Source organism: Dysidea avara, chromosome 1 (assembly GCF_963678975.1).
Source record: "Dysidea avara chromosome 1, odDysAvar1.4, whole genome shotgun sequence".
Taxonomy (NCBI): Eukaryota; Metazoa; Porifera; class Demospongiae; order Dictyoceratida; family Dysideidae; genus Dysidea; species Dysidea avara.
Genome location: NC_089272.1, coordinates 1,915,546 through 1,933,736, shown reverse-complemented (window position 1 = coordinate 1,933,736; position 18,191 = coordinate 1,915,546). Strand labels below are relative to the sequence as shown.

General features: G+C 38.0%; 1 protein-coding gene across 3 annotated transcripts; it reads right to left on the bottom strand.

Annotated features, from left to right (window-relative positions):
- Positions 1 to 230: 230 nt before the first annotated feature.
- On the bottom strand, positions 231 to 13,740 carry LOC136252434 (uncharacterized). Of its 3 annotated transcripts, none has more exons than XM_066044866.1 (2): positions 12,345 to 13,740; positions 231 to 344 (listed from the first exon to the last, which is right to left on the bottom strand). In XM_066044866.1, the coding sequence occupies exons 1-2, from the start codon at positions 13,725 to 13,727 to the stop codon at positions 306 to 308; spliced, it is 1,422 nt and encodes a 473-aa protein (XP_065900938.1). In that variant the 5' UTR covers positions 13,728 to 13,740; the 3' UTR covers positions 231 to 305. The 3 variants fall into 3 exon arrangements, with proteins under 3 accessions (XP_065900938.1, XP_065900940.1, XP_065900948.1); XM_066044868.1 differs by lacking the exon at positions 231 to 344 and adding an exon at positions 8,324 to 8,562; XM_066044876.1 differs by lacking the exon at positions 231 to 344 and adding an exon at positions 8,324 to 8,562 and having other exon boundaries at positions 12,689 to 13,740.
- Positions 13,741 to 18,191: the final 4,451 nt, after the last annotated feature.

The following is an 18,191-nucleotide window of genomic DNA, read 5'->3' as shown; positions in this document are numbered from 1 at the left end:
GGCACAAGTACAAGTACTGTCACTGAAGGGACAACTAACCAATGAATAGGGTATATAAACACAGTGCATAGCTAGCACAGTGTGTACATGTGTGTGGGTAGAAAGATACATATACATGGTAGCACAAATATTATACGGGAATTGACTGACGCATAAACATGACTGATATTATTAGTCTGCAGTTACAGTCAGAAATTGTAAGGACTGCTATGCTAAATTAACTGTTCTCTTGATTACCCTACCATGAAGATATGGAAGCCACATCATCCATACCTCTTATCTGCCATGATTATCATGATCTGAGGTTAGTCTTGCTCCAGCATTAATATTATTATGTGGCATGACTGAAAGAAAAATATGTAACTCAGTGACCAGGCCTGTAAAACAGGGCATGTGCATGGACACAAACTACACCCAGGTCAGGTGTATATCAGGACATATCCAGTCATTATTGTAACTTGTTAAGCTAATTAAATGTTTAATAAGGGTTGTAAAATGTATAGCCTTATAAACTTTATGGCATAGAGTCATGGAAGATTGAAAGTAGTCAACTTTTATGTGTCCATGCCATGTGCATATGCCCTGTTTTGCCATCACACACACACACACGCACACGCACACGCACACACAAACATAAAGATCATTGTATTTTGCTACTGCCTGTCCAACAACATTTCCAATTCGTCACAGAAGTTACTGTTTGCCTGACCAAGGACACTGAATAACCTATTAAAAGGTTTTCATTCAGGCCCCCAGGTGTGCAGTGGGTCACTTAGCTAATACATAGCTACACTATATAGCATGGGATTAAATTTCAAACTGAATCACATCAAACACATGGACTAGTTACTAACAATAATACTCTCAACAATAACAGATGTATGTGCATGGTACAATGGTCCCTCGATTATCCAACCCCCTTGGGACCAAAACATGTTTGGATACTCAAAATGTTAGGCCCATTTATTTATATTATACAGAGTCCTGTTCATATACTCTAATAGAACATACATTTACACAAATACTCTAATATAGCAGTCATTTCTACTGTTCAGTGTTCAGATAGAAGTTCAGGGAGTACTGTACATGGAATGACAACAAATACATTTCCTGTGATTTCAGTGTACATGTATGACTCTAGCAGCTAGAATGAATTTAAAATATTTGTCAAAGTATTTACGTAATTTTGTTTCAGCTAACAGGATCTAGTTGCTAATGATTCACAAGCTAAGAATTGCACACTTCAGCACCTACTAGTACTCCTCAAACACTCTACTATCGATTGACAATGTTTGTAATGGCTACAAGATGTACAAGACCATAATTTCAAAAGACCGTACAAGACACTGCCTGCTCAATTTGCTTTCATGGCTTGTCGTGGCCTGTAAGACTTGTCTAGCACAATCCAAATGCCATTAACTGAGTGGGGTTGATTGCAGAGATGCTTGTCTTAATGTTCTTCCTTTGTAATGTTGAACAAGGCTGAAAACAAAGCGGAATAATCTGCTTTCATGTTATTGATATGTTAAATACTGCAGCTTTTATCTTAAGCAGCTAATGAAAGAGTGGTACATATTGCAACAATCATATTCATTTAACCTTGGTATGTAGCAAAATCGGAATTTGCATGTGGGCAGCTTTTTGTATAAAAAAACAGGTTTTTGGGTATACAGATATTAATCTGTTTGAATGTCACTATGTAGTTATGTAATTCAACCATTATATAGAACAATTCTTTAAATTTGAATAAAGGTTGATCAGCTGGTGACTTTTAAATTTGTCAGTTATCCTTTACCAGGTGGCTAAATGAACAGGTGAATATCATAATTGGGTTTGAAAGGTGATTATTCTGGCCATCGAGGCAAGTTCTACTATATATTTTGAAGTAAATGTGCTTGTTTAACAGCACTATGCAACATTATGTTTTGATTTTTAAACATTCCAAACTAGGTATCCAACAATTAGCATTAAGCACTACATGATATATAGCAATAGTTATAGTAGTAGCTAGTTGCTAAATGTGTCATATAGTTTAAAATTTTACTGCTATATATATAGTAGCAATGGCACCATAATCAGGCACCATATACAAGTTTGAATAGCAGGTAAATTACAGTACTTCAGTTAATAGTATGTTGTTACCATTGTGGTAATACAATACTCAATACATGGATGAATGAACGTTACTTACAACCAACAATGTACAAATGTACAACACAGTACGGTAGTACTGTATACTAGGGATCATGAAGATTTGGGCTTTTCTAGCCAAAAATATCATCCTAAAAAACTTTCCTCACAATACCTTTCTGGTGCCTCGGCAGTAGTGGTTAGGTAATACCAAACCTAACAGTGCCTTCAGAATGACCTGAAATGTTTCCAAAAAATTGTCACAAAAATTAAAAAATATATATTTAGTGAGATTTTCTACTGACTGACTGATTAATACCTTCAGATAAGCTAAGCCAACTTGATAACGGCTAAGGGTAAGGGCTTGATTCTTTTACTGTTTGATGTTACTTTGTCCAGAGACGTGCCTTTTGGCATACCACAATGCATGCACACATCATAGACTTACACAAGTTACCTTTGTCCTCCTTTGTGTCCCATTCATTTTTGCTAACAGTTCAAGGTGTCAATTCGTGGCAGCTAGTGTGATGGCTTCCCTATGAAAATTGACTGTATTTTCCATGGTGATTGCAGAGGCGCTTCTCCTACTGTTCTTCATTTGCAACACTGTGAATGGACTGAACATAGCCGAAAGAAAGTGTAATGGCTATTCATTTTTGAGTCAGTATTGAAATGATAGCTGGGGCAAATGTATTCAAGTGTACAATCATTAGTAATTGGCAGTTTGTTCCACAAGTTTATTGATCTAGGGAAGAAACTAGAATCAACAGTGAAGTGGGGTAGATTAAGCTTATATTCATTTCCTTGTGTACCTGCATATAAGAAATAGATTTTAGACCCAAAGAGTTGAGCATACGTAAGATACTAGCTACCTGTCCTTCAGTAGTCTTCAATTTTGTTAATACAATCCACACAAAAACAGCCAAGCTGTGAAAAAATGGTGCGGCCTTAAAAAGCCTGGGTGAAAAAAGTTGTGAAATCAAAGGTGGCGGTAAAGAAATGGCTGCAATGATGTTAATACTAATAAATTTTAACAATGCACACAGCCATTATTAAAATTATTTAGCATTAACATCATTACAGCCATTTCTTGGCCACCACCTTTGATTTCACAACTTTTTTCACCTAGGCTTTTTAAGGCTGCACCATTTTTTCACAGCTTGGCTGTTTTTGTGCGGATTTCACTCCTTTTTGTACTTTATAACCAGCCTATGGCTGACTTTGAGGTTTGCTTTTACTATTGTGTATGGGGAGACCACACTGTTGCTGCATAGTTAAAATTTGGTTCGACATAATTTATATCTTATTAACATCAAGTTTTACTTGTCGATTACACTGATTCAAATTCCTATGTAGAAAAGACAGGTGTCTGATTTGCCTTCTTACAAATCCACATGATGATTAAATGTTAATTTGTTATAACACCCAAATACCTAGCTTTAGTAGAAGGGCTGAGCTTTTGATTGTCCAGAAAATATTCAGTGGTAAAAGGATTATGCTTTAATGTAACTCATAGCACTATACATTTATCAATGTCGAAATGCATGCCCCAAGTCTTTGCCCAGGTAGCAAGTTTGTTCAAGTCTTCTTGAAGAACCTCAGCATCAGCAGCTGACATGATATTTCTATGTTTTGAAAAAAGTAAACAAACTAGCATAAGAAAAAAATTAGGAATTTAAGTTTGATTAGGGATCATAGAAAAAAGGAGGGAAACAAGGGAGGTTGCCCACACCTGCAGATATATTAGTGGATTTTTAATCCCTGTCATGGATAGAGACTGAAGGAGGGATTAAATGTCCACTAGTATATCTGCAGGTGTGGGTGACCTCCCTTGTTTCCCAACTTTTATTTCTAATTTCCTTATACTTATTAGATAAGGTTACTTGCCATTGGTATTGCCAATCATTATGCAACATATACACAAGCAGAAGTAATTAGAAGTTTACACATTAACACTTATAACTCATGATCAATTATCAATCCCAACTTTAACTCACAGTGGTGAATGAATAGCATTAGACCAACTTGTAAAAAAATAAATAATATAATATATTTAAAAATTGGGATCAAAGAAACAGTCACATTTTTTTAGTTTGATTCTTCCTTAGAGTAATTGTAACAAATTATATATCACCTGAAAGAGAATTTAATAAGGATTTCAATATTTAATAAGGATTTCAATATTCAAACCAGAAGTTCTTATGTTAGTTACAAGTGAAGTCATAGAATTTTATTAAAGAAGTGCAAGCAAGATGAAATTTTTAGCAGAAACTTTGAGTGGTCACAACCTAAATCACCTGTATCATAGAAGCAATCAAAGATTACATTAAGGTGTTGATGATAGTTAAGATGGCAGTATCAACTGGTTTAGTGGAACAATGTCACATAGAAAATCTTTGCCATGTACACAGGGGCGGATCCAGGGAACCCCCCTTTTGAAAGAGTAAGAGCTACTCTAATAGAGTAGTCACAGTATTTTTAAGAGGAGCAGTGTAGCAGGCTACGTGTGGAGTCATAAAAGGAAGCATAGTTGGTGACAGTATCTATGGTGAGGAGCAGCAGGTGATAACCGTTTTTTTTTTTTGGTGTTGAACTTACAGCTAGGCTGTAGTTGCAATTCCAGAATGGAACCCCCTTTAAAAAATCTGGATCCATCACTGGTACATGTCTTAGCTGGCATCACTTCTGTAACTTCAAATTCTTTCCTATATAGATCAGTAAATTTGTAGAACAACTTGCGAATTACTAATGATTGTATGCTAACTGAATTTGAACAATTTTCCAACTATTATATCTAATAAACAGTAATTAGTGATATTATATTTATACTCAACTTTTTGTGAGTTTTACAATTATTAATACATATATAATTAATAGCAGAGTGCAGTAAAGATAATAATGAAGCTAACCCAGAGTTACTGTCACCCCACCACAAAACCAGAGAAGCCAGATGTTTTGCTAAGATGGTAGCTTCATGAGCCAGACCTCAGTAGTGGAAAGAGGAGAATTAAGCATGTTCCACTTTCATAGATACGTTAGCCATAAACATGCCATTTGATGTTCTTGTGTTTCTTGTAGGCTACTGACAGCCAGAGGAGCACTTATTAGAAGCAGCATTATGGAATGGAGACCCTGACATCACCAAAGAATTTCTCTCACTGACCATCCCAGAAATTATTGATCACAATATCCAGATGAGCACCATCTTGAGTATTTGAAGTAGAGAGGGAGAGCTCATTGGGATTACTAACAGGTTGCAGCTCAGGTTTAACTCCACCATGATGACCTGTGAACAAACTTCAGTCAAGAGAGAAAAAGTAAGGTCCCTGATATCATTGTGTCTCAGTTCACCTATTGGACATGATAGGAGTTCGAATCTATAAAATGCCCCACAGCCTTGATATTTACACAGGGAATCTATTCAATTTTAAGTAAAGCCCTGCACATGCATATAGCTACACATAACGTGGCAAAAATAGTAACTACTTGTATTACACAAAGTATATATTATATACACAAAACATAACTTTATAGACATGAGATACAACACAAAAGCAAACAATACAACGTCAAAACATCATCAAGTGTTTAAGTAAAAATGTTTAAATGATGGCCATATGGCAGCCTCACTAACACTTAATAACAAAATTGATCCATCATAAGACGGCAGCCCCTTGATAAAAAAACTCCATTTACCTTATTAGTAAACACTCTGGGAATATAGTGTTGAATAATATTTAGTCTAATATGATCTGTTGAAAATTGACAAAACAGTTAGAGGTCATGTTAGCCCGAGTATAAATGGTTATGAGTCAGATCAACTTATTGTATTATGGAGGCCCAATCTAATTAAAGATATTTTGTTGTTGGAAAGAATCTGCAACATGCAACTAACATTAATTTTACTATGGATTATTACAAGACAAGACTAATTAATAATATAATCTTACCATTATATTTTCTATAAGATCATTGAAGCATCCTACTGGGCCCAGTTTTAACATTTCTAACTATGTTACTTTCAACAATTCTAATACTAGATCATCAAACATCAAATTACATCACAAGATTTAAAGTAACTCAAGATGTGAACATTATACTTCCCAGATTATGGCCAATAATTCAATAGCTACGATGAAACAAAAATTAAAGCCGATCATTTTAAACTAATTTTAAATGTACTTTCCATTTGCTAGTCCTTGTTGTAATTGTGCTAAGCTCCCTACCTCATGTATTCATTGTAACTAAGTTATGGTGTTAGCTAAATAAGTAAGTCAGTAGATTTTAGGCTTATGGCATAGATTGCACACCCTATGTGTATACCATCCTTGTAATTTTATAGCTGCATGCATGAGCATCTGCGAAGCATTGTAAAATGATTGATGTTTTAGAGTGACTGACTACAGAGTAAAGGCTATATACTCCAAATAAATTCTCTGTTTTCTGTCCTGGGCTCAGGCATACTTACATGTGAGCAGTCCTTTTCCATTATAAGATTGGCAGTTTTTCAATTCAAGCCATCCTTTGCCTGTTACAACCATATAAAAAGCTGTACTTAATGCTTGTACCTTCCTTTAAAGTTGCAAAAATAGCACAAACGTGAATTTGTGCTGACTTGATAGCACACTGACATGTGAGCTGACACTATTACAATATCACATTTACTGATCCTGTACAGTATGCAAGAATAACCGGAAAATAATGAAAGAATATGGAATAATTGAATATTAAGAGCTAACAGTAACCAGACACGGGTGGTAGACTGGAAACAGAGAGTATACTTGGAGTGGCCTAACTGACTGCTCTATTAGAGTATCTGGATCTTTAATGCAGAAATAAGCATTTCCGAGATCAGTGTTGCAGACTCACTTGCAACAGGAAATGACAGGAGAGCCAATCTATGAAGAGCAATTTTTTTACTTATTTGTGATTACCTGGGCAGTCAGCACAGTTGGTGTGCCCAGGAAAAAAAGGGAATTACAGTATCAGGTACAATTATATAATAGTGTGGTACTGATTGTTAGAAAGGTAGGCACTTTGTCGTCGGGTTAATTCCTTACTGCATGTTCTAGCCTTTGTTTTCTGTGTTTTCTAGAATACATGCACAAGTGATCATGATCAGGTCATATGTAAGCAATTATTTCTACTGCATATTTTTGTCATGTTTCATGGTATGAACTACCAACATAGACTGTTTTAAAGAGCAATGTTAAAAGTGTATAGCTGCCTCCAACACAACCCAGTATGCTTGAGTATCATGCACAGAAAGAGAAGGCTAAAATACATTGTAGCCATTGGAAAACATGGTTTCATGGTTAAAAGCAGGTACCCCACAGAAGCCATAAACTTTAACTGCATACCTTGGTTGCTTATAGCCTTATTGAGAATGCACTTCAAAGAGCTATATAGGACATCCTTTGCTGCATGTGAACAAATTTCTTCCATCCCAACTGCTCATGATCAGTCATGATCATATATCATGAAGGGTACACAATTATTGCCTAACAATGTCAAGTCTAACTGTGAAGCTCATTTACAGTCCAACTCAAATTCAGTAACTCAGCTAAATTAAGGAATTTGTGTAAGACCTGGACTGCACAGACTGATGGCAGGATTCCATCCTAGGCAGTTCTCATTTCTTCTGCAAGCCACTTCTGATACATTCCTAACTCAGAAGATGGTGCATTCAGTGTGACGTACTTTATGTGGCTCTTCCAGGCCTAGAACTGTCCACATCTTTGGTGGCTTCCCCAGACCTCTCAACTTGAAACTAGAGTTAACCTTGAGGCATCCCAAGCACATGGCCTGTTACTTGCAATTTATTTCTCTACTCTATGTTATTTAATTGAGTGGAATAACTAACAGAATACCATCTATTCTGTGAGAAATTCATACTTAACAGTGAGACCGTGAGAACCACAAGTCTCAGGGTGGGACAGTGAGAGGTCTACTTACCTGTAACAATGCTGTACATATCGACAAGAGTAAATAATGTTCAGTTTGTTGAGTTTCTTCTCCATTATTCTTGATATTGACATGACCAGATTCCAAATCTTCTGACCTCTAGACAGAGAGTACAGTCTGGCCATGCAAGATGAACTTTGGTCTTTGTAGTCGCATGTGACCGAGGAATTATATGTTTCACTTCATCTATTTTGATTATTTCAATAAATAAAAAAACTCATCTCTCGTAGCTACTATATCTATAGTTATATGTATTATGGCTAGTGGTTATCTAAGGATAGTGGGTATGCTGTAGTTAATTAGATTGTTCACACCAGTAAAATATTCATGTGCATACATACATTCCTGTCTAGTCACCCTGTACACACACAGACACACACATCATTTTATATAGGTAAGAGGTATCTTGGTCTTGAAGGACCAGCTGCAAGTGAAGGTTGTGTGTTCTTATGATGACTTGGACAACCACTAGTGAAAATGTGAACATATAAAACATTTATACAAAAGCAAAGACAATGAACAGATGTTGTTTACTTATGGCATGAAAAGGTGTGTGCAATTAATAGTCTATTGTCACTTGTAGCATGGCTTCATGATGTCTACTGATAGATTGTAGCCAACTTTACTTGAATTAGTATAATTATGCAAAAGTGATAGTTAATTGAGTGTACCAGCACTGTCACACAAACAAAATACATGTGTATCAAGTTAAAGCACTGGTTGCTAACTACACTCAGTTAACTACTCAATTTTGTTATGATAACAGAGCTATATAGTTTTGTGTAATTTAAAAATGTATGTGTGACTGAATTTGACAAAACAAGGCTTCGACGCACAAAGCTTTGACGCACAAAGCTTCGTTAGGAGATATGGCGATTTTAAGTAATCATTGTGTAATAACTTCCCAGTGCCTACAGCTGTGCAAACACACTTTGCACCAAGTATGCATCTATTTACTAGCTATCACTGAGTGGGTGTATACATTTCTGATACCCAAAATTAGCCCTGTTTTGGGCAGCTTTTCTCGGTATAAAATGAAGCAAGAAGACGATTGGAATCCAGAGGCCAAGTTTGGGCTCTCCATGGCCCTCCATGGCCCTCAAATCACTGCAAATTGACTGAGAACACTATTGGCGAGCTCTCTGTGAAGTCCCAGCTCACTACACACCATTATCACAAAGCCATGGCCATTCAATGGCACCAATCTTCCACTCGTGGCTTTGACAGGGTCGGAAGAAAGCTGCCACAGAAACCAGACTTGCCAGTCCTGAAGGAAGTGCAGTGTGGAATATGATAGTGTATTAGGCCAGCAATCCATTTCTGGTAAAAACGTATGTTTGATTTTGTGCGTGTGGAAGCCTTGCTATGTGAAATCCGGTCACATACAGTAATAGCTGTGCTTGTACACATGACATTTAACAATACTAGAGTTGAGATGCATAAAGTACTGATACTTTCCTGTGTTCTTCCAAGACAAAGTTCCCATTGGTAATACAAAGATTAACAGCTGTTCCTTAAGCCACTAAATGGACCCAGCAGACAAAATCTATTCATAGAGTGCATGTGGTTGCTATATATGTACACTTCGGTTCTTCCAAAAAGGTTTCACTCTCACGTATCACTGTGCCACTTGTGAACATAGTAAAAAATAAGTAGTGACAAATAGTGAACGTCACTAAGAAATTCTAGTGACATTCACTATTTGCCATTCACTACTTGCTACAGTATTCACTGCTGGTTTCTTACAGTGAACACTGTGCATTTTTAAGCATGCAATTTGGACACAAATCACAAAGTTGTAGCACCATGATCAGGTAACACAGTAAAGTAGGACTCTTGTACATATATGGTATAATTGAATCTTATTTTGTGCTATGATCCTTTGAGCAACTCTCTATATGCATGTGTCTGACATACATGCAGATACTAACAGAGTTTGGGTGGCATGAATTTCACTTCTTTTCATATTTTAAATACCCCAAAGACAGTATAAACTGGCTTTGGAATTATTTTCCCCCACATTTCTTCTTATCCACAGGCGCAATAATAGAAGGATGGTGGGGTACAAAAAAATAAGTAGCTTTTTAGGCTTGTGACACCACAACACAACATATGATTGCCATCTGCATGTGCTTCAGATCACTTTTCCAATTATATTATATTGTCTTACTTAACCATCAACTGGTTTTTGGGGCTTGTTTTTACCAAATTTACAGGAAAAATGATGATTCTGGAAGACTAAAGTTTTATTGAATTGTAGATTGACCACGTAATTATTTACTTTGTAATATGTAAGTCCCTAATAGAGTGCAGAATTTTTTTGAAGACTTTTACACATAGAACAATCTAAGTTTCCATTGGTAGATCTATGAAATTATGCACTATACAAACTATGTAGTGAATACTGTGGCAAATAGTGAATGTCACTGCAGATTCTACGGTCAATAAAACATATAGTGATGTTCACAATTTGCCAAAATTTAATGCAGAATTCACTACTTACTTTTTACAGTGCGAAATTTTATTATTGTGTAAATCATGCTTAAACCAGAATTTTCAAGTAAACAATAGAAATAAAGTGACAGCTGAGAACAGTGGTACAGTGGATAAGGGTTTGGAGGTTCCTGGTTCAAATTTTTGTCAATGGTTTTGTGCATTTTTTGTTATTCAGTGACTGTTCTATTAGAGTATTTCGATCCCATGATTTTACATTATGTTGACTTTTTTCTTGTGACTCTATAGCTGTCACTATGATTTCTTTTAAACTAAAATAAGATTTTTGAGCTATAATGGTTAACCTATATAGCTATAAACCGATTTTCGAACCATTCCATTAGACAGTTTACTCTGCAGGCATGACAAACAATACTAAATTGCTCTTTTTACACAAATAATTGTCCATAACCCCATGAATATTTAATAGATTCATACCACACTTAGTACGAGAATTCACCTCAATACGTCCTTAATGTATGCCAAATTTCATGGCAATCAAGATGCGTATTTGTGTTTTATACTGGTTTGTATGTTCTCAAGAAATTAAGCTTAACTTTGAGGGCTTGTATTTCACAAATATATGTGACCAGATTTTACAAAACCGATCCAAATCGCACATCAGGCAAAATCAAACTAACACCACCAGTGGATAGCTACACTATCGTACTACTAGTTTTGACCCTCAGTACTACTCAAACTACTCGAGGCTGGTTTTAACAGACGTCTTTTCTGTGTGGTGTGGAGTGCTCAAATGGCGGTTTCAGGCCTTGTGAAGGACCTTGCTTGGCAAGAAGCAGTGGTTTACTGGTGGACAGCCCTATACTGTTGGCCAGACGTTTTCTCTGTTGATTTTGCTACATATCAGCCACTAAGGAGCCAGCACAGCCCTGTAATCTCGTGTCTGGACACCAATCATGGTCTGCCTCCATTTTGAGGTCTATCTCTTGCCCTCCCTGCCACCCCCCACCCCTTTGTGAGCACTCGTGATACTACTTCGCTCGTCCAACTGCTCAGATTTTCCATCTTATTTGGTGGGAAACTCTACAAGCAGCTACAAGTACTGGAAATGGCCTGAAAGGTAACAGATTGATGCATCTTTTGTGTAAATTTCATACGCGTGCTTGCTATCTTTGGATAGTTATGTTGGCTTCAATTCTTTAAAACCGTTTATCTCGAAACTTCTAATGTGTGATTTAGATCGTTTTTCCAAAATCCAGTCACATATACAATTCAATGTATTTCACAATTGTGCTGAAATTTGGAATGTGAGGTGCTGAAGGTGGCAGGCAGCTATAATGCAAAAATCATGTGCTTTTGAGAAGGGACCACAGAACTATACATGCATGCATGACAAAGTGTTTTTATTTCTTTCTGTCCATGGTGTACATGTGGTGTGCTGGTTTTCTTGGCTGTGTGACCCACTACCGTGTGCTTGATACATCACTTTTGGCTATGTTTTTTATTCAAGATAATACCATAATCTTCCACAACAGTGCATTGGTTGGCTAATAAAAAAGACAGTGTACTGTAGCTAAGAGCCAGATATGAAGACCTGTCACGGCATGCACCGTTACACATCTACCATATACAGGTATTGTGATCTACAGGCTTTCATAGCAATAATAAAAATAAATTAATATAAGGAATCAGCTAACATGCATGCGAGTTAGTTTCATTTGATAAACCTTATTACAGATAGCACACCCTAATGGTTCAGAGGGACATTTGCTCAGATACTTTTCTGTTTGACTTACGTTGAAGTTGAAATATGATTGATACAATGAAGCATCTCTATTCACCTTCTTAATGTATTCTGCTAATTGTTGTGGTCCAGCAAACTTTCTAGCATCAATAAAGGTGTTATTGCCTGGAGCCTGATCATATACATCTGAAGTGCCATAATAGATAGGAATAGTCTGTGTCAGGTATGCATGCCAAATCTTCTCTGTCACATATTCTGGATATATACTATTTTCAAAGGCAATTAAAAATTTGTATTGTTTTCTCTTTATGATACTCATCTTTAAGGATAATTCTATCTCCTCAAGTTTATGGTCTGTATGTAGTGATTCCATATTAGCAACACAATTCTCCTTACCATACACATCAATATGAATGTACTTCATCAATTCTTTCATATATTCCGTTCTCCACACAGTCGTCACACAGTTACTGATAAATGCAGCGATTCCATTCCTATTTATAGAAGGTAGCCGAGCAAATTTCAATACATGTAATAAATTGTCTTTAACACTTGGCCAGCACAAATAAGGATAGGTAATTATACTAGACATAGACCGATATGTACTGGACACTCTGTGGCTTATTCTAATGTCTGAAACAGTTTCATTAGGTTGGTTGCAGGTGAGTGTCTCTGCTTCATGATTATAGTGAACAAGAATCTGTCCCCGGTGAGCAGGTTTATAGTATTTTGGTACAGTTTTACACTCAATTACCAACAGTGCATCAGAGGTGCGGTAGTTTCTGGGTGTATTTGTAAATGTACAACTGAAATTTCGGACACACCTGTTTGCTTCACTGCTAATAGAATGAAATAGGTGCATCACGCAAGGATTCGGACTGAAAAATATGGAGAGTTTTCCCCGCTGACTGTGGGAATGTTCGTCACGCGGCGACACTGTGTTCCAGTTTGTGTGGTGAGCACCGAGTGGCAATTTCCTGCCCTGTAACACTACCGTTTTATTCGAGGTTTTATTGCCCTTTTTGTGCCTGTCTGCACTAAGTAATGTCCTGCCCTGATCGTGAGAATGTTGGTCACGTGGCAACACTACTGTTTTATTGTCCTTCTTGTGCCGCTCAGCATTGAGCCGCAATACAGTTCTTACTTGATCGTGAGAACGTTCGTCACCCGACGCGGACACATTGGTTTTATTGCCAGATGTATAGTTCTTGTAGTCAGCACTGGGCAATGTCTTAGTGTCAACTTCAACGTATCGCTTTGAAATCAAGAAGTGTTCTCTTATGGTTTCATGATCAGGCTTGTCAGGTAATCCTTGAAGCCGCTGCGGCAAGTTGGGACGCCACGATTTGGACTTACTTAATATAAAGCAACCTCCCATACCGATTGCTATAATCAACATAAAAGGTTTCCAACTCTTCTGAATAATCCGCTTCATCTCGTCCTACACTTTGCAGCTGCAGACTCGGTAGCTTAATTAGCTATTCCGTATATTGTCGCGAATTAGAATTTCCTGCGCATACGCGTATGAATTATTATTAATTTTATTATAATTTCCTGGCTCATGCGATGAGCAGAACTGCAGATGACCCGCTCTTTTTGACAACATTGTAGTCTGGCGCCCCTTCTATTAGAGATTTTTAAAGTTCCCATGGTCCTATGAGAATCCGCCGCCATAATGCCTGCATGTGAGTTAGCTCATAGATATTAGAGAGAATACTCTAATATCTATGGTTAGCTAACATTTATTTTTATTAATACTTTACATCCTTCATCGTGCCTTATTACAAGACCATCCAGGAGTTCTTAAAGAGCAACGTGCCTCTTTTGATGACAGTTCACGTCCAGGAGACATTTTCCATCCTGATTATCAACTTGGTCGTCCTGCCTATTTTGATGTCTCTGTCCACAGCACTATACTCAGCCTGCTCATATTTCTTCCTCCGCTTCCTGTGCTGGGGTGGCTGCTGCAGCTGGAGAGATGGCTAAGGATGCGAAGCACCTTGCTATTGTGGAGAAGGCAGGAGGTGATTTCATTCCACTAGTTGTGGAAAGTTTTGGGGGTATGGACACCTTTTGCTTTGTCAGTCGGTTCTGTTGCTGATTGTACCACCACCCGTAGTGGCATTTCGCCTAAAGAAATCTACTTCAACAACTCTCTGTTTGTTTATGGGTGAATAATGCTCGAATGATTTTAAGGTATTGGGCTCTGCAAGGTAGTGATGATGACTTTCCCCTTTCCCTGTAGTTTTAGTTCTTTCTTTGTTGTTCCCCTTCCCAGTAGTTGTATTTTATTCGTTGTGATTATATAGTTTGTTTTGTAGATTCTAATTGTAGCATTTGTTGTCATGTGTATTTTTTCTGTAAAAAAAAAAAAAAAAAAAAAAAAATATATATATATTAATAAAGGTCTTGCAGGCATAGTGGAGGCCGTATTCCTCGGCATGCTGCAGTGAATGAAACTATTCGTCGTGCTCTGGTGTCTGGAGGTGTACCTGCTGTTTTGGAGCCAGTCGGTGTGTGTCGTAATGATGGTTAGACAATGGTATGTAGCGTTTCGTTTGATGTGTGGAGTTCTCTTATTTGCGAAGAAACCTGGTATCAGGTGTCTTACTGGTAAGACACCTGACAGTTGTTTACAACCACAATGTGGCCTACAGTAATGCAATTAGCCTTTTGTGGACAATTAGTATTTCGCACATCAGTAAACACCAAGCGATTGCGAGCAGATTATTGCCAAAAAAATTACACTCAGGTACGCTGTTATCGTGGGTAGCTCAGCAGATTTATAGACCATCGTGGTACAAGCCATTAATTCAGTTTGTGGCCTTCGCCATATTAAAGCACGCTCTGTAGACCGTGCAAGACAGCCATGTTGGCACTGGCTATTCCCATTCGCTGCCATTCCCACGTATCTATAATGCCTCAAACATACTTTTTATCGACTTTACAAACCTTCAGTTATTCTCGTTTCATGGCTTGCGCGCGAGCTTGCACGACCTCACATCTTTTGCTCGCTGAAATACCCTAGGTGTTTACAATGGGAACTCTCTATATTAACTCACTGCTTCTACGCCATTGTCTAAAACACTTAGACACTCTCAATAGGCGTCTTCGAGGATTTAAAAACCATCGGTGACGTCAATAATTACCTCGGCTGCGCCTCGGTAAATTATTGACGTCACCTCAGGTTTTTAAATCCTCGAAGACACCTATTGCGAGTGTCTAACTATTACTAAGATAGGGTCCGCAACGCGAAAAATCGATATCCTCCAATCAACTACCTAACTATTGTCATGTGTTAGGCTAAGTGTAACTTGAATAACACCAGCGTGGCAGCCAAGTTTGTCACTTTCTTCTGGTAGAAAAGGAACATATATGGAAGTACACACGTACATACTGAAAACTACAACATACTACTACTTATTACCTAACTATACTTATTACTACCTATACGGTAGAAAACGATACAAATGTCTTAAAATCACGTGATTTTTCGTTGCAGCAGTTCGTAGGGTTCTTCGTATGCCACAATATTCACTCTCAACATTGTTCAAGTAGTTTATCATCAACTCAAAGTATTGGTGGTTTGATTTTATTGGTCAGTTTCTGGTGGCAGCACGATTTGTGTGCCTTTTTGGGGACAGACAAAATGTTTCTTGCTCTGGAGCACATGCAGGACAAGCAGAACAGCAACTGCGCCGTGGGTCAGCAATGACCAGTACTAGGTAAAGTACCTGCATGCGGAGTATGGTTATAATTGAAGCTTGTTAGCCATCTGGCTGAGCCATCTATATGCTGAAATTCGGCCAAAATGACGCGATTTTTGCAAACAAATTAATACCAGAATGGTTGATACATCAGTGAGACAGTCTGCGACAGCAAGGATACGAAGCTTAAAAACACCTAACAATACGGCTATCTCGCCCAGTAAACGCATAGAGCAGTCCAATGCATGAAATAGGCACTCACGTGATCGATATTCAAATCTCGGATAATACAGCCATAATCTATTCCAATTACATTAAAATCACTTGGAATCAAGTGACAATCAGTTTGTGTGCATTAGGTTCAACATCTCGATTAGCCCAGTAGTCTGAGACTCTCCCTATGATGCCATATCGCAGCATAAAACACACCTGCACTGGCCAGACCACGCCTGAGTGAACAATTAACGCAAATATTTACAAAAGGAGCGGACTACATGGTTCCTATTCAGAAATGAAAGCGATTTCATGGGTATTTCCGCGATTTGAATTTCGATCACGTGAGTGCCTATTTCATGCATTGGATTGCTCTATGCGTTTACTGGGCGAGATAGCCGTATTGTTAGGTGTTTTTAAGCTTCGTATCCTTGCTGTCGCAGACTGTCTCACTGATGTATCAACCATTCTGGTATTTGTTTGCAAAAATCGCGTCATTTTGGCCGAATTTCAGCATATAGATGGCTCAGCCAGATGGCTAACAAGCTTCAATTATAACCATACTCCGCATGCAGGTACTTTACCCAGTACTGGTCATTGCTGACCCACGGCGCAGTTACTGTTCTGCTTGTCCTGTGCTCCAGAGCAAGAAACATTTTGTCTGTCGCCAAAAAGGCACACAGATCGTGCTGCCACCAGAAACTGACCAATAAAATCAAACCACCAATACTTTGAGTTGATGATAAACTACTTGAACAATGTTGAGAGTGAATATTGTGGCATACGAAGAACCCTACGAACTGCTGCAACGAAAAATCACGTGATTTTAAGACATTTGTATCGTTTTCTACCAGAAGAAAGTGACAAACTTGGCTGCCACGCTGGTGTTATTCAAGTTACACTTAGCCTAACACATGACAATAGTTAGGTAGTTGATTGGAGGATATCGATTTTTCGCGTTGCGGACCCTAACTAAGAGGCCAGATAGCATGTCATTGATTCCTTGGTCACGGGGCTTGCCCTTGCTCTGGGACTTTACCTGTTCAGACACCCTGGCCCATCTAATTTATCTACTTCTGCAAGTGGTGCCAGCCGGCTGGCAAACTCTGCAGAGTCAGCTAAGTGCAGAAAGTATTCTTCTCTGATTCCATCATTTCACTTCTCCCCTTTATGTGTTGAGACCTTGGGTGCTTGGGGATCATTAGTGAGGCGGATAGGTTCCCGGGTGATGGAACAGTCTGGTGATAATAGGGCCACCCAATTTTTGATTCAGAAAGTTGCCATTGATGTTCAACGTGGCAATGCTGCTTCTGTAATGGCAACAATACCATCATCCCTAAGCACCCAAGGTCTCAACACATAAAGTGTGGGTGATATAGTCTGGTGACAAGATCCACCAGACTATATCACCCACATCGTTTTATTCTACCAAACTCATCCACCTATTCATACCAACAGAGCTTTTTCTCCAGATCAATTAAGGATTGGAACAACTTACCATCTTCCATCATTGAGAGCAACAATATTGACTCTTTTTCAGCGGAACTGCAAACATTGTATGGAACTCAATAACTGTAATCTTTGTAACTACGTAGCTAAATTCATTTTATGATTGCTTTTCTTTTCCTGAGCATATCAGCTGTGCTGTCTGTTCAGTAACAATAATAATAATAATAATAATAATAATCCCAGGATTGGGCAGAGTTTGCCTCTCTGCCCACTGTTTAAGTGTTTATTTATATTATCATTGTCAAAAAATATATATATATAGCTATATATATTAATTTAGAAAAAAAACAAAAAACATTGGAAACGGGACAATGCGAGGAGGGGAGGAGTGGATACAGGGTGGTCAGGTAGCCGCTGGATGACCATGATTCTATTCGAAGGGGTGGCCGCGCCAAATCGGTATTTGCCAAAATATAATCCACCAAGTCACATCGCAAAATTTTGTCCCGTTAAAATTTGCTTTAAGTGAT

Coding starts and splice junctions, on each gene's coding strand:
- LOC136252434 (XM_066044866.1), bottom strand. CDS start 13,727: ATGAAGCGGATTATTCAGAAGAGTTGGAAACCTTTTATGTTGATTATA. Junction 345..12,344: donor AATCATATTTCAACTTCAAC/GTAAGTCAAACA, acceptor TTTTTCTTTCAG/TCATGCCACATAATAATATT.